The 23,501-nt window shown below is 34.3% G+C and overlaps 1 protein-coding gene across 19 annotated transcripts in view; it reads right to left on the minus strand.

Moving 5' to 3' along the window:
• Positions 1–23,501, minus strand: part of MAP4K4 (mitogen-activated protein kinase kinase kinase kinase 4) — a 277,338-nt gene that overhangs the window by 64,716 nt on the left and 189,121 nt on the right. For all 19 annotated transcript variants that reach the window (XM_074192243.1, XM_074192237.1, XM_074192232.1 and 16 more), the window contains exons 6-10: positions 15,343–15,433; positions 13,337–13,467; positions 11,410–11,464; positions 8,771–8,849; positions 3,674–3,849 (exon numbers count right to left, since the gene is read on the minus strand). In XM_074192243.1, the coding sequence (XP_074048344.1) occupies positions 3,674–3,849; positions 8,771–8,849; positions 11,410–11,464; positions 13,337–13,467; positions 15,343–15,433 (532 nt within the window). The remainder of the gene's footprint in view (positions 1–3,673; positions 3,850–8,770; positions 8,850–11,409; positions 11,465–13,336; positions 13,468–15,342; positions 15,434–23,501) is intronic.

Consider the following 23,501-nt stretch of genomic DNA (forward strand, 5'->3'; position numbering starts at 1 on the left):
CACCTAATAAGTTTTCTGACTGGGCAAGTCATGCAACGCTGTTTGCCTCAGTTTCCATATCTGTAAAATGAGCTGGAGAAGGAAATTACAAACCATTCGTTTTTTTTGCCCAGAAAATGGCAAATAGAAGTCACAAAGAATCAGACTTGACTAAAAAAATAACAACAGATTTTATGTAATTTTTATAGATATGAATTTATATCCTAATATATGGTCTAATTTCTTAATATCATTAATTTTGAACTTAAATACAGAAAGACAAAAAAAGAGCATTTCCATGTACATAGTACAACAGAGTATTTGATACAAAACCACAAATTTCCACTTGTTTACGTCTTTTGAAAAAAGCTATGTAGTAAATACTAAACCGGTTTCAAAGATAATATATTCTAATTAATAACGGGCATTTAATATGGCACCCTTAAGTTTTGCACAGCATTTTACATATATTATCTCATTTGAGCCTTCCAACATGTCATGAGGCAAGTATTATTATTATTATTATTATTATTATTGTTATTGTTATTATTGTCATTTTACAGATGAGGAAAATGAGGCCAAGAGAGAAGTTAAGTGACTTGTCCAGGATCACACAACTATTACGTATCCAGGGTCAGATTTGAATTCCTCTTCCTGACCCCAACATTCTATCCAAAATCGTGTTGCCAACTCAATAATTTATATTATCTTAAGAGAAATTCTCTTGCTGAATGACTTGAACATGAACAGGAACCTTAGGTTACTCTATATTTTGAAAACTACATTGTCTTACAGATTGCAACATAAAACCTCCAACTTTTAAACATGTTTGAAACATGGAATACAATGATTGCAGAACAACTAAATTACCCACAAAACACAACAATGGAAAAACTGAAATAAAAAGATATGAGTAACAGAGTATATATCTGGAAAAACGCAGAGCCAGTCAGCTGTGAAAATAAGAGAGAACTAGTGGGACAACCTAGTGATGCAATGTTCTCCTCAAGGTATAAAAAAAGAAGAGGAAATCTTCCAAAACAATAGGTAAGCACCTTTATGAAATATCTGTGGTAAGATTTGGAAGGAGTCATAAAAGAAGAGAAGAAAAATGTATAAATATGGGAGCTTTATTAGTGGAAGAACCTACACTGAATGAATCACATATCATTCTATGTGGGAAAATGGTGGTGCCATTTACAGAAATTAAGTCATTCAAAGAAAACTGCAGTTTTTACTTTAAGTTTAAGGCTTTTTGAGAAAAGCAATTCACTTTCAAATGTGCTGATTTCTGAGGCACCAACAATATCCTAAGGCAAAAAAACCCAAACAAACCCAAACATATACAAAAGCTTGAAACATGAAACTAATGTTCTGAAGAAAAATTTTTTTCCTAATATTGAAGCAAAATCCATTCCTCTTTAATTTGTATCTATTGGTACTAGCTCCCTAGAAATAAAAAGAATAAGCCTAATCTCACAGACAACAGCCCTTCAAATATATTTAAAAAGTTATCATGCCATCTCTAAATGTTTTTCTCCAGGTTAACAATCCTGGGCTCATTCAAATTAATCCATGTATGACATTTAGAGTCCTCTCCTTTCGACCTTCTTCATATGCTCAAGCATGTCAAGATCTTGCTTAAAAAGTGGTCTTCAGAAATGAATATTCCAGTTGTGGGCTAAACAGAGCAGACTAATGTCCTGGATACTGTGCTTCTAATGATGTAATCTGGGATGATCTTAGTTTTCTGATGTTAACAATTATAGCTCACTAAAAAAATCAGTGAGGTCCTTTTCACCTCTGCTGTCCAGTTCCATATTCTTCACTCCATACTTTCTCAGTTAACTTAAGTCTCAGTTTAAGAGTTTTCAATTTTTATTTTTTCCTATTCTTATGTGTCATCATAAGAGACAGAATCCATTTTTCCCAGTCATTAAGATCACTCTGGAAACCAATTTGTTTATCTTTATAGAGTCTCTAGGGTTTTATCTTTATGTAATCTGTAAAACTGATGAGCATGCCATTTTGGGCTTCATTGAAATGACTTAAAATCAGCAGCCTCTCTCCCTTGTACCTAAGAATGACATCATCCATTGGGTATAATTATTCAGTAAATTAAAAATCTACCTTCTTTAACTTAATTTACCTTACTGTATTTTGATGAGTGAAATAGTGTAGTGTAGCAAAGTTGCTAATTTGAGCACTACTGATAAATGGACTATGAGTCAACAGATTAAAGAAAAGAGTTAAAAGGTACCAGGACATTCCTTGGATTTCAAATTGTATAAAATGCCTTCTATAAGATTTTGCTATTATCATTTGATTCCCTTCAAAGGACAGAAAAAGATTCTAATTAATAGGTTTTTAGTTATTCAAGGTCTTATTAAATTGCTTTAGAAGGTCAGCCAAAAGAAGATCTGCCTGAAGTCCTTAGGGATAGGTTTTTAGGATAAGGTGAATCTTACTGGGTCTTGATAGGAAAGAAGAAGAGAGAAGTTATTCCAGGGAGAGGAAGATAACACCTCAAAAGCATATGTGAAATGAGTATGTAGCAAGTAAAAAAGACATCAGTATTTGGATTTGACAATAGGCAACAGGGAACCACTGTAGGTTCCATAGAAGGAAAGAATACCTACTGTCCAAACTATGACAAGAAGTTAGATGGGCATTCTATAGAACTGGTCCATCAAAACTTCTAGATTTGGACATATATTCCAAAGAACAGGGAATCAGTGCTGGATATGAATAGGAAGATGAGGGAAGACTGAACTGAGGAAACTAAATAGAGCTTTGAATAACCTCCAAGTTTCTGTGGGAAACAACAGTCCATCTATTTAGTTACAAAATTCTTTCTGGAAATGTATTGGAATTATGAGGTAGGGAAGACCACAGTCTTTAAAGAAGTAAAGCCCTTTATTCAAAAAATAATGGAAAAATGTATGATGGACATGAAGGGCTGCAACTGTTATAATCCTCAAAACATCCACATGCTGAAGCAGCAAAAAGAAAGAACAAGTCTATAATATATTTACAAACAAAAACCTAGGTAAGAGTGAGAGTAATCATACTATGTCAAAGATTCTAAAGGAATGTTCCCCTCTCCTTTTGATGTATAGGCAGATATGGACAGGGATTATAAATAATTAGAAGGCATGAATAGACCATGATCTGTATTATTGGCTTGTCAACAAGGCTGAGATTACAGAACAATCAAAGCTCTGAAATACTTTAGAAAGACATTAATGAACACGGTAGTTACTCAATAAATACTTAGTAAATTAAAGAATATTTTTTCCTGGTAGTAACAGAACAGATTAAAACCAGAAACAAAGATATCTTCAAGTCCCAAGAAAGAACTAAGATAATACCTTCACTACTCTGCTCACTTCCCCAGCTATCATACCTTAATTTGAGTATCTAGAAACTGGAAGGAACTAGGAACAGCTTGGAGGCACAATGGCAGCCTTACCTTGGCTCCAGTTTGGTTACAAAGTTTATTCTTGCATTTGTGCCTGAAATTAAGGTCTAGTGCCAACATGGCTAAGGATGTGAATACTTGACCAAAGGCCATTTGGCACTACTCACTGAGGGAGGTAGAGGGAGAGAAGGATAGGCAATTGGAGTCTATTCAAAGTGACAGAAAGCTGGAAATAACTGAAAAAGAAAGATTAAAATAAAATAAATTTGATACCTTTCTCCCCTCTCTTCTTTCTCGTCCGATCTATATGGTCCTTAAGCTGGATTCTAACTTGCCTTTCATTTGGCTGATCCCTTATAAAAGGATGTTTCAAAAGCTGTTCTGTGGAGGGACGTTGCATGTAGTTCTTCACTAGGCACCCCTCTATAAAGCTAAAAAACTTTTTTGACCTGTAGAAGAAAGGGGGGAAAATTAAGAAATCTGTATAATAAAGAAACATTGTCTCCAGTGCAGAAAGCACCTCCACAAAACAATCACACATAGTAATAAATCAACAAACCAGGAGAATGAGTGAACCTGAAGACACAAGACAAATTAAAAATACTGTAAAAGTCATTTTGTAAGGTTTAAAAAGGACTGCTTAAAGTTTGGTAAAAGGGTAATATATAGGGACCCAGCTCACTGATATATACAATGAAAGAAACCTTTGGTATTTATAAAAGGGAAAAGGGGAAAAGTTACATTAAAGTCTTAATGTATATAGATCAGTTGGTAAAGAGAAGGAACTAGGACTGGAATAGGCAAGAAAGCATGGGAGAAAAAAAAAAGATCAGAAAGGAATGACATCAAAGGAGAGACAATTTAATCCAATCAGTCCCTCCAAATCGATAAGGTTCTCAGTTTTCTGTAATTTCAAAGCACAGAGATAAAAACAACAGTTGTGACTGTATTATTTTTTTTAAAAGTTGTTCTTAACTAGATTTATTCAGCTAAGAAATACAGACTGTATCAGATTTATATTTTCTCCACTTTAAGACTGCAAAAGATCCTTGATTTCTACTCCCATTGCAATTGCAGAATTTAAGATCTTTAGGAGTTATCAAGAGTCTTCACCACCCTCCCCCACCCCCGAAAAAAACAAAACAAAACAAAACAAAACACCCAAGGCCAATCTTCTGAGGGTGAGCAACTCTGAATTAAGCAAGAACAATTTTTAGGCAAGTAGTCATACAATCTCGCTACTGGACCTACAGATGAAGTTTTTCCTAAGACTTACTAAGACTTGTCAGAGCTTGTCCTTTGTTAGCAAAGCTAAAAATCAGGAGGGTCATCTCTATACTAAAATGAGGTAATACATTAGGACATTAGGGAAAAGACTTTACAATCTTATTCCTTCACTTTAAAATAGATTCTTTCACTAGTTGTATGATCACTGGTCAATAATCCATCTTATTTTTCATCTCCACATAAGTAAGATAGAGATAACAATATTTGTGTACCTATCACACCTAGGCTTGTTGTGAGTTGAATGTTTTGTAAAGTTTAAAGCACAATACAAAACATAAGTAAAGATTAAACTAATATAGTACTTTTCTGACATAATTCTGTTATGACTTTGTTTTTATTAAATAGTCATCATTTCTCTTTTCTCTGAAGATTTCTGAGAAGTTTTAGGGAAATCTTATTTCATATTCTAGTCATCCCATTTAACTAGGAAGAGATTAAGTTTATGGCAATAATGTTAATTTCACAATGTACTGACATTATAGGTAAAGGTTTGATCTTTAGATTATGATTTAAGTAAACGAGCATTTCTAAGAGAACAGAACTGATAAATGAGCCCACACATTTTCACACTAGCAAGAGAGCCTTTCATATACAAACAAGAGACAACAACACAGGGACCTCAGCATTTCATTATAAACATGGGACCAGAAGTAGGAGTTTCAAGTTTTATTATGGTTATTTCCAGGCTCTATGAGTTTGACAAATATTTGACCTTCCTAGAGTAGTTTCTTTATGTACAAAAAATGAGAGCTGGGAAAGGTGACCTCTCATTCAAAAGGAGCATTAAGATTTAGAAATGAAAGGAACCTGAAAGGTCATCTAGTCTATACCTCCTAATTTAAAGACATGAAAGCAGAGGGTCAGGAGGAGTTAAATGATGGGTCCAAGGACACAAAATGTTATGAAAGATCCTCTGTGCTGTTTCATGACTATTGGTGCCTCCAATAATGTCCCTTTCAAAGCTGAAATTATATTAGTTTAATTATCTTTTAAAGTGAAAGTTTTATTAACTATAGCTATCTATTTTCCAACATGCCATTTAATTATGGGATGGCTTGCATTTCTTTTTTCTTCTTTTTTTTCCAGGTTTTTCTTTTTTGCAAGGCAATGGGGGTTAAGTGGTTTGCCCAAGGCAACCCAACTAGGTAATTATTAAGTGTCCGAGGCTGGATTTGAACTCAGGTTCTCCTGACTTCAGGGCTGGTGTTCTATTCACTGCACCACCTAGCTGCTCCAACTTGTATTTCTTTAAAAAACATGACAAATATTTGAAATTTTAAACTTATTTCAATAAATTCCCACCCTTACCCCAGATTAAATGTGTGTGTGTGTGTAGATGGGCAATTTCATTAGTACTGAGATCTCCCAGGGACTTTATCACCTTCTCTGCAACTTTTAATTAAGTTAACTTATCTAAGGTCAGGTGGTATCAAAGGTGGGTCTTGTACCCAGGTCTTCCTGATTTTGAGACCAGCTCTTTGTCCACTGTGTCATAAAAACTTACACATGTTATAAAAGGATCTGGTAAACAATCAATAAAATAACTAAATAAACAATAAATAACTAAACTTCCCTGGAAGACAAATAATTCAAAACACTTTTATGAGTCAATTGTATTCTATTAAAAACCACTATGTAACACTGTGATTGAATTAGATACTTCCCCAAAATTAAAATATCAATTAAAAGAATTAAAGGGAGTTAAAAAAAAGCCCCCCACTGAATTCCTGTTCTGATGCTTCATACTAGCTAGAAAGTCACCTTGGATTCTGGAAGACTTAGTTGGTAAAAGCTCCAGAAGGTCCTACCAAGCCAAAAAAAAAGCTTCTTGGTATAGTTCCAGCAGGAGATTATATGGTTGGAAATGTTTCTTACCAGAGAGTTGGCTGTCAGATGGGGAATTTTTTCAATCATGGCAACACATGGAGAAAAGCTACCAAACCAAGAGTAGTAAGTCTATGCTATACATTAGAGAAGAGAGACACAAATCAAGTCCCAGAGTGGAATTTCAGGACATTCCATAAGAGAGCTAGCTGACCAACAGTCCTAAAATTGTAAGGGATATACAAATCATAGAAATCATAAAAGAATAGAAACTTCTGAGATTATGTGCTCTTAGAAAAACAAGTGTTTTAGCAGGGGGGAAAAAGTAAGTTGTTTAGTACATTTCAAGTTATTTTAGCTAAAGAAGAGATAGCTAGCTAAACTGTTGCCAATAAGAAAAATAAGGAGAAAGAACCATTTTCAGTGCCCATTAAAAAATAAGTATAGAAAGTTTTGTCCAAAAATTTAGAGGGGGGAGAAAAGACACAAAAAGAGTGTTAGGGAGAGAGAGGAGAAAGAAGACAGAGATAGGCACATAAGGACTACTTTTATAAGCTTGGAAGCTGAAGATGCCTGAAAAAATATACAAGAGGAAGAGTACAAAGAAGTCCATGAAGAAACCATACGAGATCTAAAGTTATTGTGAGACTAAGTGCCACATGCTAAATGTATTGTGAGAATAAATATCAAATGTACTCAAGATATGAAATCTTGTCAGGAATATAATATAGAGTACTTTAAGGTGTAAAAAGTGCTTTACATTGGCTTCATCTCATTTTGAACCTTACAATAATATGAGATTATTATTATTATTATTATTATTATTATTATTATTATTATTATTATTACCACCCCCATTTTATAAAGAAGCTGAGACTGAAAGTCATTAAGTAACTATCCACTGTACCATCATTCTGTCTTGGAAGCCTACTGCTTTCAGCACCTACTAGCTTCTCTGATTCATCTATCCACTGTTAACATCAAGTTATAATACTAGAAAGCAAAATTCTGATGGAAAAATCATGGAGGAAAGAATAGAATTCTTTTAATTTTCAGAGAAACGAACAGAAAAGAACAGAATTGGATTAAATTTCAGGGTTTGTTATTGGGTTTTTTTTTTAAATGCCAGTGTAATATCCTCAAGAACCTAAAGTAAAGGTAACAAAACAGGGTAATCAGAAACTCGGGTGAATGTAGTTTTAGAAGAGCATAAAAGCCACATATGAGGTAGATAAATCTAAGAAATTCAAACACATGAAGAATCTGAGGGCAAAAGAAATGGACAAGAAGTATGGAAGGACAATCATGAAAGAGAGTGAAGTCGAAGGGAAATGATAGGGCAAATTTCTCTTATGAAGGTTGGGTCATAGCACAACAATAATTGCTTTCCTTCACCAAAGCTAAAGTAACTCTTGGCTGTGCTTTGGAATTCTGAAGGCTTTCATTATTATTATTATTATTATTATTATTATTATTATTATTATTATTATTATTATTAATTTGTTTGTTTATTTTTTGCGAGGCAATGGGCTTAAGTGGCTTGCCCAAGGTCACACAGCTGGGTAATTATTGTGTCTGAAGCCAGATTTGAACTCAGGTACTCCTGACTCCAGGGCCCATGCTCTATCCACTGCACCACCTAGCCACCCCTGAAAGCTTTCATTATTAAAGGTCATCCCACTCCTCTGATATGTTTGGGTCAAAAACCAGTATGCAAATGATGCAACTGATCATGGGAGGAGAAACACAGTACTGCTGATGGATTTTCATCTGGCAAGAAGAAAATGCTTAAATTCAGTCTTTTATAACAATTATAGTAAAAGCCTTCATTAATCTAAAAGGTTCCTTTCCACTGAGGGACTAAAAGTTTGTGAAACCATCATTTAATGTAATGAAGTTTTAAAATTCATTTATGGCACTTAGCCATAGTACATTAAATTTAAGTTTGTAGCTGTTGTGTACTTTGTCATCATAACGCAATGTTCCATTGTGAATGGAACATCATTTCTTGGTTTTTTTGCTATGTCATACTTCAAAGACCTAATTTTTCAGGAAGCAATAACTTCCAAAACAAAACAAAAAATCAATTCACCTTTAATTTAATGTTTTGGGTCACAGTCTCAAAAACAGATCAAGTAAAGCTAAGATCCTGTTTTTATGGGTTTATTATTATGTTTAAATGAAATGAGAAGCCAGAAGCTATTTTTAAGGGAAAATGACAAAAATAAACAAAATAAAACACCAATATCTACAACTTACCATTTCTTTGACTTTAGACGGGGAGGAGGATTCCGGGGAATCAGGAAAAGTGCTCTCATTGGATGCATGTCACAGAGAGCTAGTTGGAGGAGAGAGAGAGAATATCCATGAAAACATTACACTTCTCATCATTTTCAAAATAATTTAATTTATTTATAAACAAAATTTCATTTTACATCATTACTATGATTCATTAAAAAAAATGCAGTTGTCCTATTCACCACATTCTGATCTGTTTGATATTTTAGAACAAATCTGCTTGAAATCTTACTAATACAAAACAAACTAACCCCTAAATTCCCCTTTTAAAAAAAGTAACAAGTCACTAAAACAAGCAAAAGAGTAAAAAAAAAAATTGCTCTCAAAATCAGATAGGGAAAATTATTTTATAAATTATACCTAGAAAAGTGATATATATGAAGTTCTTAGCAAAGTAGCTAATGATAATGACTACACCAGGTCTTAAAGATGGTAGGATTTTAGAAATCTCAAAATGTAAAATTTCTAAAAAAGAAGGTTAATTACCTGGATGAAGCAACTGTTAACATAAACCACTCGATTTCTAAGATTTTGGATGAAAAGGACTGTTCAAACTTATGTGTATGCATTCAAAAATTAGAAAAAGTCAGATGTCTTAAATGAACCATATCCCAATATACACTTCCAAAGATGCTGAAGCATTTCATTTATAATTGCAAGCTGAGAATATGAGTCTGCCAGGTTACCCTTCAGTCCTTCACTTCACCCAAACTAAGAAGTAGGAAATCTCAATATTACTATTATTATTATTATTATTACTGACAGATATATTTACTGAGCCTTTGCCTTCAATGTTTGAAGCATGTACATAATATCAATTTTTTCTATATTTATACAGATCAGAAAGATAAAGAAGAGATATAAAAGACATTTAAATCCATTTTACAGACCAGAAAATTGGAACACTGATAAGTCAAGATTACCTTTCCAAAGGTTTCCATTGTGTCAAAAGTACCTTAAGACAGATGTTTTTCCCCCTACAGTAATTTCTGGCTTTTAATTGACCAGCATGTTTACAACTGCTCTGCCACCATTTTCATTTTACCAAATCTCCCAGTCACCTTTGCAAGGTCATTATGAACCTCAAGCACCATCTGCTACAAGAGACTTGTATGATCCCCTTCCTGATGAGCTCCTAACACCATCCCTTCCTAAATTGTGTTGCATTTATTTTGAATGTACTTTGCTCATATTCATGTTATTTCTAAGATAGAATTTATACATACTTGAGTACAGAGAGCTTCATTTTTGTGTATATGATTGGCACCTAACTCTATGACTGGCATTGTTAATAAGCACGGAATAAATGCTTATTTGTTTATCGATAGTATGTCCCCTACCTTTTGTGAAAGTATACCCCTTTTTATATGTGCTTTCTCTTGGGGACCTAATCAATTCCTACATAATATTTAATTATCATCTTTAAGCAAAGGACTCTCAAGCATCTCTCTTGTCTTTTTCTTCAGGGGTCTATACTGAGCGGAATTATTAAGTAGTTAATAATTAATCCCATATGCCTCATCTCATCAACAATTTAAGGGGTCTTCCTTTATCCCCCACTTCAGTTGTTTTACTATATACTAAAATCACTTTGTATTTATTTTGCATTATCTTGCATCCGTTGCTAAGTCTTTTTATCAGGTGTGTCTCTATGATCCCAGTAAGGGTTTGCTTGGGAAAGATATTGTAGAGGTTTACCATTTCATTTTACAGTTGAGGAAAATGAAGCAAACAGGATGAAGTGGCTTGCCCAAGGTCACATGGAAACTAAGTATCTAAAACCATATTTGAACTCAAATCTTCCTAACTCCAGCCCTGGCGCTCTATCCACTCTGCCACCTAGTTTCCCCAATAACTTGGATTTAATTACTGGCAAATCTATTTTAGCCCTCCAGCACTTAATGGCCTTGGTCTCTTGTATCCCCAGCACCTGTCACACAAAACATACTTAATAAAAGTTTGTTGATTGGTTGGTTGATAGAAAAATTAAGGCAAGAGGTTATTGCTTTCTCCTTTAACCTTTCCTGAGTGAACTAACCTTTTTCCTGAGTCAACTGTCAACTTTCTCTTACCCTGAGTTAACTTAACCCAGGAGAAGTAGTAAGTAAATTTAAAGAAGAGAAGAAAATTACACAAAGACTGCAGAGGAAGAAGGTATCTTTTTTTTCAGCAGACAAAATGTTTTCTCACATTACCAAGTCAACACATACTCTACAAAAGTCATTATTAAAGTATATTTCAAAATTTCAACAAAAGCTAATTTTAAACTTAGAAAAATCAATGTCAATATCTAAAAGTAACATGAACTCAGTCACCATATATCAACAACACTTAAAGACAACAGAGATCCTAAGATCTTTTCCCTTCAGTGAAAAGGTCAGTACTAGAAACAGTAGATGTCAAATATTCTTATTACATCGAAAACATCACAGCAATTACCATCCTCTCACTGAAATGCTTTGTCAGTGATATCTCTGTCAACACAGCTGTTTCTTTTTTAAAAACTTCATGCCTAGGTTTAGATTACAGCCAGTCACTTCTATACTATACATTTCAGTCTTAAATTAGTGTCTTTGAAAAAACTAAAGAAAACCACTTACGGGGAGCACCTTCTGCCATCTCAATAGCTGTAATGCCACAGGACCAAAGGTCACTCTGCAAAAGAGGATGGACAGTGTGTTAGCAGATACCTTAGGAAAATGGGGCCCAATTCATTTATTATTAATTCAGTCTAGGATGGAAAGAAAGCAGCTATTCACATATCTACTGAAAGAGGGTTTGCTAGGCAAAACAGAAGAGATAAACAAGTTTATATAAACTAAGTTTTGTATTCTTATTCCCTGTGTAACCTTGGGTAAATTCCTTAACCTCTCTCAGCCTCAATTTCTTAATTTACAAAATAAGAATAATTATACTTCACAACTAACTTGCAGGATTATTATGCATTTACTTTGTAAATTAAAGCAATGAACAAATGAGAGTACTATTTTCACTTTTGTACACTAAAAGTAATCATTTCAGTTATCTCATTAGACCTAAAAAATAAAAATTTATATGAAAATGATGCATCTAAGTAATGGTTATGAATTAAGAATTGATTATGGATTAAGCTTAGTTTAGTCCATGAGATGGGGCTAATTCATAGCTGAATTAAAGTTTAGTGCTTTACTGGCACATAAATAATTGAAAATGTTCTAAATGAATGTTAGCTGTGATAAATATTAAAATTAAACTACAGATTCAGATATTCTGAATAAGGAAATTAAGGACAGGCTTAACAATGTAACTATTTGTTATATGACTTCTAAGTCACATCATTATAAAATATTTTTTTATTTTATATTATGTAATTGTGATAGTAGAGTCCACAACACTAAAGTGCATCACTGTAGGCAAGGCAAGAGCTCAATTTTTTATAATCATAAGCTTTAAGAAAATAACATAAAATTACAGGTAAGCATATTTAACATATTTAGAGAACTTTTCAAAATACATTTGTCACAAATGTCAATATATAAAAAGTTAAAATGATTTTTATTCATTCTCTCACTGGATCACATGAGTATATATACATATACATACATATATATATACATATATATATATATATATATAAAATTTTCCCCTAAATATAGCTTATCTATATTTTCACAAGATCCAATGAGAATATGTGCATATACATGCACACTCATTAGATCCAATTTAAATCGCCTCTACCCCCTTTGAAAGCTTCTATTGAAGCATAAAAGTTAGCTATTATTTTTACTTAATATACTTTTATTTGAACTTTATTTGCCAAAACTTTAACTTTTACAAATTAAGCAATTATCTAATTGTCAATTCATATATTACCTCTTGGTAGCCATCATAACACATACTAAAATATAAAAAAAGTTCTAAGATAGAGATGGCAACTAAATTCTGTGCACTGTGTATAAAAATGGTTTAAACAAGGACAGGTTGAATCTATCATTATACTTTATAAAGTACTTAAGCTAATAATGATTAGAACTTTAGTGACCAAAATAAAGTGTATTATCCATTCAAGTCTGTAGAGGTCACTATAACTTTAATAAATGAATAAACACATGCATGCATACGTTTATAAAAGTAATATATTTTAATAACATTCACAAGTTATATATAGTTGAAACTTTGCCTATTGGCCCTAATTGGTGATTTTTTTTTTATCTTGCTTATATGCTCAAAGGCTGGTAGTTAATTCAGGCAGTATCATCTTATTTAGGCCTTTAATAGGCCTCTTCATTAGAAGGGCTATTTGTTCATAAGCTCCTCTGGAGCCAAAAGATCATTTGAGGATAACATGCTTGATGTAAAACTGACACTATTTAAACCATAAGAAACATCTTCTCATTTTATTAAATACCAAATTTAATCCACATCATTAACTATGCCCTTCTAGATAAAAAAACAAATCGAGCACAAAAGGCATGCAAGTAAATGAACAGAGTCTTCATTTGTACTATCAATGACTTCCAGGATCACTAATAAGCAAGGAACTCTTACTCTGTAATCATAGGTTGCATCAGGATTCTCATCACAGGCAATGACCTCAGGAGCCATCCAATAGGGTGTTCCAATGAAAGTGTTTCTTCTTCCAACTGTCCTGTCCAGCTGAGCACTGACACCAAAATCCACTGGAGAAGGGAAAGGGAAGAGGGAGAGTAATTAATAACCAATTGACAAAAATTCATTGAATAGCTACTCTATGTCAAACATTGCCAAAGGTACTAAGCCTACCAAGACAGAAATTGTAATTGTTGCTGACCTCAAGGACTCTTAAGGGAGAGACAATATGTACCACAAATAGAAGATGGTAAATAAAATCAAATATCTCAGATAAATGTCAGAAGAATGAACATTCCCTTAAGGTAAAATGACATTTTAAACCACGTTTCAAGCTTTTCCCAGAAAAAAGTGTTTCCCAGAAATGTGAATTCCTCATACAAAACACAGTAAAAACCATACAATAATATTGTTCTGAAAGGTCTTTATTTTAAGAGAATTTCTGGGAATACTTTGGTGACAGGACCACAACACCAGAATAGTCCTTGGTCAGAAGAAAAGACCTCAAGAACTTGATTTAGACTCTCAAACACTTGATATACATAAGAAGAGAAAAAAAAAAAGGAACAAAGGCAAGCAATTTAAAATAGAAAGAGGGGCCGGGCCGAGTCTACTTTATGTGGAAACAACCTGAATCTCAAAACATACGAGGATTTATTACCCATCGTCTCAAGATCATGGTGATTCTGATTTTTCAAATTGTGGCTTTTATAATTTATTTATACAACTATCTTGTATCCATGATGGTTTTTATGTTCAGAATGAGGTTAAAGGTAAATCTGAAGAGGTTAGGGAGATTAGACAGAAGGTCTATGGGCATGTAACTAATTCTATTTCCTAGACTAACTGAGCAATTACCAACATCATCACTAATTATAGTAGAGTTTCACATGTGTAGAAACTGAGCACAAGTATATCTGACTGTGGGTGGGACCAGCCACCACCTGGATAACTAGTCCTACTCTAGGGTGATCATTGACAGGGTTATTCTCACCTAGGATAATGGAAAACCAGCAAGAAAAGCTAATCGAGTTTACTAAAGAACTAATTAATCAGTATTTGCTAAGCTAGACACTTAGAACTTTAAGGTTAATAGGAGCAACAATTCATTCCTAGAAAAATTTTGAGAAAAATTTTGTTTTTGAAGAAACCAGTACAGAAAGGAGGCAGATGAAATGAATGAAATTCAGTATGTGGAAAATTCAGTATATATTCTATATATCTCTATACATAGTATACGGATCCTACAGTTTACTAAGATTTTCTTTCCTTTTTGTGTTGGGAGTCGAGGGAGACAAGACTGTTTCAAACAAACATTAATCAATTATTTGTGAAAGTCTGTTGAAGGAAAAATGATTGTGCAAATAAAATAATTGCAAAAATAAAATAATTCCAAGAGATGTTGTTTTAATTGGGTTATGGGCTGAAGTTCAGACTTGGCTCTAATTATCTCTATTACAAAACTAAATTGCAAATAAGCCAAGAAGAGGCTGTCTCTAGGCTTTAGAAAATCACATAAAACTGGTCAGTAATGAACTTTGGCCCACAGCTTACAAGTGAAACACTGTACCCTCAAATTTTCAGAACTTTAGTAGAAAACAAAAAGCTCAGGAACACTTTATAGAAATAAAGTTTTGGTAGACTTCTATAAAGTTGAAATATCACTGAAACTTCACTGGTTTCAGCTCAAAGAAGGGTGGACAGTTGAAGACGTAAGAAGCTCCATCACCAATTACTGCATGACTTGGCAAGCAGTCTGCAACAACCCTACAGCCACTGTGAAGTAGGAAATGTGAACAAAGGCTTGATTCACTCCCCAAGAGGCAGGCTACATACAAATTCAAGATATATTCATATTCCCTAGAAACAAGACTGGTAGGAAAAATCATTACTGACTTGAAAGCATATATAAGCATCACAGGATATAGCCTTGTCTTATTACATACCAAGTTTCACCTCTGCATTTTCTGTCAGCAGTACATTCTGACCCTTGATATCACGGTGAATCACATGGTGGGCATGAAGATGTGCCAACCCCTATATAAAGGAGTGAAATATGGGAATTTTAAATATAATAATGGGAAAAAAATTTAAAATAAATAAATATAATAGTGAAAATCAATACATAAAAGACTTATTAAGGGAAGACACCTTTCTAAAACAAAATGTTTCTTTAGTCCAACCACTTTTATATAATCCTCCACATGCAAAGATGTTTTTGCAGTACCCTAGAAATGATCATAATAACGGGCATCTATGTAGTACTTTAAGTTCTGCAATGCACTCTATAAATATTACCTCATTTTTATCTTCATAGCATCCCTGGGAGATAGATGCTGTTATTATCATCCCCATTCAACATATGAGGGACCAGAGGCACAAGTTGAATCACTTGCTCAGAAGCACACAGTTAATTAATGTCTTCAGTAGAATATGAATGCAGGTCTTTCTGATTCTAATGCTCTCTATCTGTGGTTCAACCCAACTTCTTTTTCAGGTACACAACATACACCTCCCCCCCCCCCCCAAACAGCCCCCACCCCACCCCTGGATACAGTAGGGGTCAACATCTGAACATCATCAGTGCTTTTTAGGCTATAGCTTTAAGATATTTTGAGTCACTATGAGAAGTTTCACAGCAATAAATCTAAACTGTTTATATGCTGGGTGTTTCCTTTCCCACGCTAAATGTCAATTCTTCAGTGGATGACCACATGTGTATATATGAACTAGATTCATCCCAGGGGAATAAATGAGACTGGGGTTTAAAGTCCAGTCTTTGGACAAGAGCAAATTATCCCATTGTAGGTTGACAAATCAAAAAATTTCTGCTTAATCTCATTCTTCCCTACATCCCTCTCTGAGCATTCAATACCACTGCTGGCAAAAGGACTTCACATTCAAATAAAACATCTTTCTTTCCTGGGAAAACAAAACCTACTGGGTATTGGCCTTGAATCTGGCCTGTGCCCAAATGTCTGTGCAACATAAGGGGTGGTGGAAGAAGAAAAACATATGTTGCATTCAAATGGGCCTCCAAGAGAGGGATCACTGATGGTGGATGAAGTTGACAGAAAAATCACATCTTTGCAAGTCACTGACTTGATTTCTACTAATCTTCAAAGTTGAACCTACATGAATTGAAGGTACATTTTGTCCCTAAAAAATACAGAGATTTAAGTTTAACTTTAAAATTTGCCAATGTAAAAAAGCAATGCGGGGATTGGGGGTAGTGAGGGGGGGGAAGAGAGACAGAGAGACAGAGAGAGAGAGAGAGAGACAGAGAGACAGAGAGAGAGAGAGAGAGAGGTTTTGTGTGTGTGTGTGTGTGTGTGTGTGTGTGTGTGTGTGTGTGTGTGTGTGTGTTCAAATTTGCAGCTGCAGGATTAAAATTAAACCCAACAGCTGCTTTGGAACACTAATTTTTCTAACACAAGGGCTTTTAAAACAATCATTTACTAGTTTGCCTTTGAAATAGAACAGGGCTTATTTGGGGGGTCTCTTGTTTGTGTTTTCCCCAACACAGGATATATATAGTTTTTATACAACAAAGCATACAATAGGAACAAATCACTTCTAAAAGCTGCTGCCTCATCAAGAGAGTTTATTCTCTGAGTGTGATATGTTTTACACACACACACACACACACATACACACACACACACACACCTGCACAAATCCTATTTCCCATTGACCCAGCTACTTCCATTCCCTAAACTTCAAATAATCTCAGCAAACAAATATATACTTCTTCACTGGTGAGTGATCTGAAAAGCATTATGTGTATTATTTTGTATTTACATGCAATTTTACTATCTGCTGGCAAGTAATTTAAGAAACAATTTATTTTTACTTCCCTGGACAAAATTTATGTAGCCCAAACATGTGCTGTGCATGATTCTTAAAATATTCAATGTTCAACCAAGATTTAGAATTATCTGAAGAAAAAAAACATGGTTTATTAAGGCACAGTCAGATTTCTCTTCCATGGTACTCCTAACACTAGTCAGGCCTCTTACATACGAACTAATGAAGTTAAAGGATTTCCAATTTTATTTACTTATCTTAGCTAAATGTGACTAAACAACATACCTAATATTTCAGAGTCTTTCTTCTGGAAAAGTCAAGTCTCTCTTTACCCTTCCTGAAACTTTCTAAACCAAAAATCCCTCATGTGTAATTTTGTGTGAACCATCTCCTCCATTAGACTGAAAATTCTTTGAGAACAAGGATTATTTTAACTTTCATACTTGCATCACTAACAATGAGAAGAGTGTAGTTTAATAAGTTCTTAAATGTTCCTTTCTTCATTTTCATTCATTTATCTATCATTTTTACTTGCACTATGAATAGAAGTATTTTATTTTGTTCAGTTGTTTTTCAGTCATGTTCAATTCTTCATGAGCCCACTGAGTTTTTTTTGACAAAGATACTAGAGTTTACCATTTCCTTCTCCAGTTCATTTTTACAGATGAACAAATGAAGTCAAATAGGATTAAGTGACTGGTGCAGAGTTGCACAGTTAATAAGTATCTGAGGCCAGATGTGAACTCACAAAGATGAGTTTTCCTTGCCTATAGGCACAGAATTTAATCCACTGTGTCACCTAGCTATGCCAGGAGCAGCAAAGCACAGTGGAAAGAGCAAAAGATTTCAACTCAGCAGTTCAGCATTCAAATCTTAGTTCTGCTATTTGTGCTTTGCACACCAAGTTCTATAACTAAACTATTAAAGCTTAAAATTACACTCAAGACTTTTGGGATGCTAATCAATGCTAATTGCTTTTATCATCCTGCTCTACCACCTGATCTTCCCTCAAAGAGTCAGCGGCTTAGAAGAAATTTGTAAACCTTAAAGCATGTTTGTTGTTAATTATTGTCTTTCAAGTTATTATAAACCTTACTGACCAGAAACATTAAAGAAAATACAGACCTGCTCAGGGTCCAAGAAAATGTACATTCTATAAAGAAAGGTGAAAGAATGAATTAATAATCCTACCCTGAATTTTTTTTTTTAGGCAAACAAAGTTGCAGAAGTAACCACTGCCACATTTCTTAAGGACAGAGAAGCAGGAATTAAAAACCTAAAGACTATCTGGAATATACTCCCTTTTCTGTTTTTCTGAATCCTTATCTTCCTTCAATATTTGGCTAAAGTTGCATTTCTTTTATTTATATTTTTTGAACCCAGGTTGCTGAAAATTCTATTTTTTATTTTCATTGTTTCTTTAAGCATCATATATCCCTTCTTTGCTTTTCATCTCATCTGCCAACATATATTTAAAAAAAGCATTTTCCAACTTGTTTGTATTAAGCTCTATTATTTTTGAAAATTAAAAGACTGTGTAATGATTTCAAATTCATTCTTACTTTTGTTCCTCTTTTCTTTTCTTTTTATCTGTTATAGTGTAACTCTTTTATCAAGTCCTCTCCTTAAATTCAAATTTTTTACTTCTAATTTTTTTCTCCTAAATTGATTTGCCTGGATATCTCCTTTTCCTCCAATACTTTTTTGACTAGCCTAAAATGCTTAAATTTATAAACAATTTTACTCCAAATGTTCATATATTCTATTTGTACCTAACTGGTAGTAAAACAATCTTAGATCCTATTGGTCTCATTAGTCACAGTCAGACACAGAGTACCCTGAACTCCCAATACTGTGATATCAATTTGGTCCTCTTCAAATTCCTTAAAACAACCAACCAAGCAACCAACCAACCAGCCAACTATCACTTTTTAAGCCATATCCTGCACCATTCTACATCAACATAAGGGCAGGGAATATTTTGTTTCTGTCTTTTAATCTCCATCAAGGAGTACTTGGCATAGTAAGAGTTAACAAATGTTGAACTAAATTGAATTAATTTATGCAGGACCTCATGTTGTGCAAGTAAAAGGATGATCAAGGTAATCCATGCAACAGGGTCAGTACCATAAGGGTTCAAATAGAAGACAAGAGCAAGAAGGTACAGGATCTATTCTCAAACATTCTAATCCTTGGGTATTTTATAAATTTATCAGAAGCTGTAGATAGCTTTTCTTTATAAAATTGAATCTGGGTGGGAGCTGCGAACAGAAGAGAAATAAGAAGACACCCAGAAAAAAAAAAAGGAAAAGGTCCCTGAAAGAATAAGGCTTGCCAACAAATTCACTAAACCCCAAAAAAGAATTCCACCATTGGCATTTGACACATCGTAACTTCTTCAGAAGATGGTGACTCCAAAATGAATATTCTTGAAGCAACCAAACTTGTCTGCTTTGGAATCAGCAATCTATAGTGGTAAATCCTTATTCTTCTTCCTGTGAATGATAAGCCCTCTTGAATGCTAGCACTTTTTCTTTTGGCAAGGCAATGGGATTAAGTGACTTGCCCATGGTCACACAGCTAGATGACTATTAAGTGTCTGGGGCCAAATTTGAACTCAGGTCCTCCTGACTCCAGGGCTGGTGCTCTATCCACTGCATCTCCTAGTTGCCCCTGAATGCAAGCACTTTCAGAGGAACAATATTATTAGTTTAGGTCTTTAGACACAATCTAGCATCCTTAAGCCCAGAAAAACATTTAAGATATATTTATTTTACCATTCAATTTAACAAACTTACCAGAAGTTTGCCTGTTAGGCACAATAGATACAAATAGAAAAACAAAATAATACTTATCTAAGGAAACATACATTTAATAGAGCTATAATGTGAACCTAAGAAAGTAAATATAAAACCACATACAACATAATATAAATTCTGAAGGCAAAAGAATGCAAGTAATTGGAAAGAAAGAGGATAGAGGATGATGTCCTAACTCTAATAGACCTGAGATGAATTCTGTCATTTTTCTCTATAAAATGGGAAAATAAAAGCAACTACTTCACAGGTTTGATGTAAGGATTAGAAGAGATAATATGTGTCCCTCTGTGTTAAGAGCAATACTTGGGACATCTATGTAAAGACAAGAGACCCCAAAAGGACAAATATCCCCATTCAAAACCCAAATGCTTAATAATAAAAGTCATTAGTAATTCACAGAAGGAAATGTTGATTCTAAAGACTTGTAAACAAAAGTTTATCAAGCATTTTGAATGCTTTGCCTAAGGTACAAGAGGGAAGCACAAAGTGTTTCTCTCTCTACTTTCAGGGACATTTTCCCCTTCTCTCTGTGTGTCTTCTTATTTCTCTTCTGCTCCCAACTCCCACACAAATTCAATTTTAAAAAGAAAAGCTGTCCACAGCAGAGATTCTGATAAGCTTCTTTATAACTAAAATATAAATCACTGAAAAGGCTCTCCAGGGATAACCAGATTTTAGTTATTTCATTTCATATCTAATGTATGAGAAAGCACCTATGGTTGATGCCATAAAGTGCAAAGATGAAAAAGTAGCATTGTCCCTCTACTCTAGTAATTTATAATCTAATAAAGGAATAAGAAACACATGCAATGATGATTAAATGTATTAAGGTAATAATACAAGTTAGAATATAAATGGCTTGGTAAAGTTAAGTTAAAGTGAAAAAATATAGGAACTCTTCTAGTGGTTGGGAACACAGTAGTATTAAGAGAAAACTTCATAGAAGAGAGGATACCTAAATTATGCCTTAAAGAAAGGGGAAGAAAACTCCTAACCAAATGAAGTAAGATCTAATTCTGAAATATCAAAAATCAGTCCAGTCCATACACACACACACACACACACACACACACACACAGACACACACACACCACACAGTTTGGGGCTCTCTGCAAATGATTACACAGGAAGTCATTGGGTACCTTTTCATAAAGAAAAAAGCTTGATTACATCCTATTATTCAGTGGCACCCTTAAAATTTTTTCTATGCTCCTGAAATAATGTTAAAAACCATTCCAAGAAGCAAAGGTGTGGCATAAAGCTATGAGAATTTTTCTGTAGCAATAATAAGGGAAAACAATTAAAATACCATTCAGATTAAATATGCATATTAAAATTCCAATTAATATGCTAGATGTTAATCCATATATTTTAGATGTGATTTCCTACCACATCAGGGACTGTGTAAATATGGTTAGTTATCTTGAAATGCTTCCTGTTGGGCGAGACAAGCTCAAGTGCCTGTTGAATCTATATACTTCTTTTTAAAATGGAGTTCATTTTTTTTACTTGTTTTTTTTTAATAAGGCAGTGAGGTTAAGTGGCTTGCCCTAGGCAACACAGCTAGGTAATTATTAAGTGTCTGAGGCCCGATTTGAATTTGGGTACTCCTGACTCCAGGGCCAGTGTTCTATCCACTGTGCCACCTAGCTGCCCCTATGGAGTTCATTCTTGAGGCAGAAGAACTGTATCACAGTGTACCAAGCTTGGAACCTTCCTTTACATATAAAAAAAATGTACTCTTATATAACCTCTACCACCCCCACCCCCCCCCCGACTCAGTTCAAATCTTATCTTCAGCAAGATACCAGGTCATTCCCAATGGTCAGGAGACCTCCACCTCACTTATCTCCATTCTTAGTGCCTTTCCTCTGAAATTATCTACCATTTATATTTCTTTTAAAAATTGTATTGAGTAGTTGTTTGCATACTGTCTCCTCAATAGAATTCTAGATGAATGAGACCTTGGTTTTGCCTTTTTGCTGCTGTTACTAAAGTACCACCTCTTCAGGTAATAGCTCTGTGGCCTAGGCAGATCTCAAAACTTTTGAGTCCTCTAGGCTACTTTCTAGTTGAATAAATTGAAGAGAAGGCACCAATGTGAAAGGAAGTTTTCTCACTTGGGAGTTCTCTGTATTAATCAAATCACAGGTTCAATCCACTATTATAGTGATCTATAAGTATTTGTATACACGTCTATATATACATACATACATACATACATGCATGCATGCATAGACATAATCTCCATGGATGTGTGGGTGCAAAGAAATATTATATATGTAATATGATATGTAGAATAAATATATAAATCTGTGTGGAATTAAACACAGAGACATACCCAAACATATGTGTCTGTGTCATTGTTGCTATTGTACAGTCAAGTCCAACTCTCCATGACCTCATTTTGGAGTTTTCTTGGCAAAGATACTGGAGTGGGTTACCATTTCCTTCTCCAGCTCATTATACAGAAAAGTAAACTTAGGCAAAAACAGAATGAAGTGGCTTGTCCAGGATCATACGGCTACTAAATTTCTAAGGTCAGATCTGCACCAGGGAGATGAGCCTTCCTGACTCTAGGTTTGATGCTCTATCTACCTGGCTGTCCACTTTACTTACATTAAATATGTATATGTGGAATTGAAAGACCCAAGCATACATACACACACACACACACACACACACACACACACGGACAATCATGTAGCCACATTCAACCTGGATCACATTTCCCTGAAAATAAGCCCTAGGATGATTTTTTTCAGGATGCTCATAAAATATGTAGTAAGCCTATCCCAAAAATAAACCCCAGTTAAGATTGTCAGCCAGTCGGATGCATATAATTTGTCCATTGCAACACATGACACGTACTGAATTACAAAATAATATTACTATTTAATTAATTTTTAAAAATAATATTATTGACATTAATACTTAAAATAAGTGATAATATAAATTATAATTTAGTATTTATAAATACCCATGTACACCTTGCCAAATGACCAACAAGAGTACAGACAAAATGCATGAACAACATGCACATCTGATAACATCTGGATGAAAAGAAAGTCCTGTCTCTAATCATCACCAAGGACATCTATGTTCTTGAAACCGAAATGGTCTGGTGCACACAAGTTATAAGGAAGGGGGTCTATTTAATGCGGCCACTTGCTTTGCATGGTGGCCAAAGAAGTCTGCTCATCTGGGATTCAGCCAGTACTCACCTCTCTAAAGACTGAAGACCTTCCTTGAAGAGAGAAGAATAGATCAAGTAATGATTCCCACATTAATGACTGCCTATCTCTAGACATCCTCTGAAAATGAGGCCTAATGTAACTTTTGGAGCAAAAATTAATCTAAGGCCCAGTCTTATTTCTGAGAGGGAAGCTAAGTCTGTGTGTCTGCACGCATGTGTGTCTGCATATGTGCGTGCACACATGCGTGCACACACATGCACACATATGTTTGGATAAGTATAT

This window comes from Macrotis lagotis, chromosome 6 (genome assembly GCF_037893015.1).
Source record: "Macrotis lagotis isolate mMagLag1 chromosome 6, bilby.v1.9.chrom.fasta, whole genome shotgun sequence".
In the NCBI taxonomy this organism is placed as follows: Eukaryota; Metazoa; Chordata; class Mammalia; order Peramelemorphia; family Peramelidae; genus Macrotis; species Macrotis lagotis.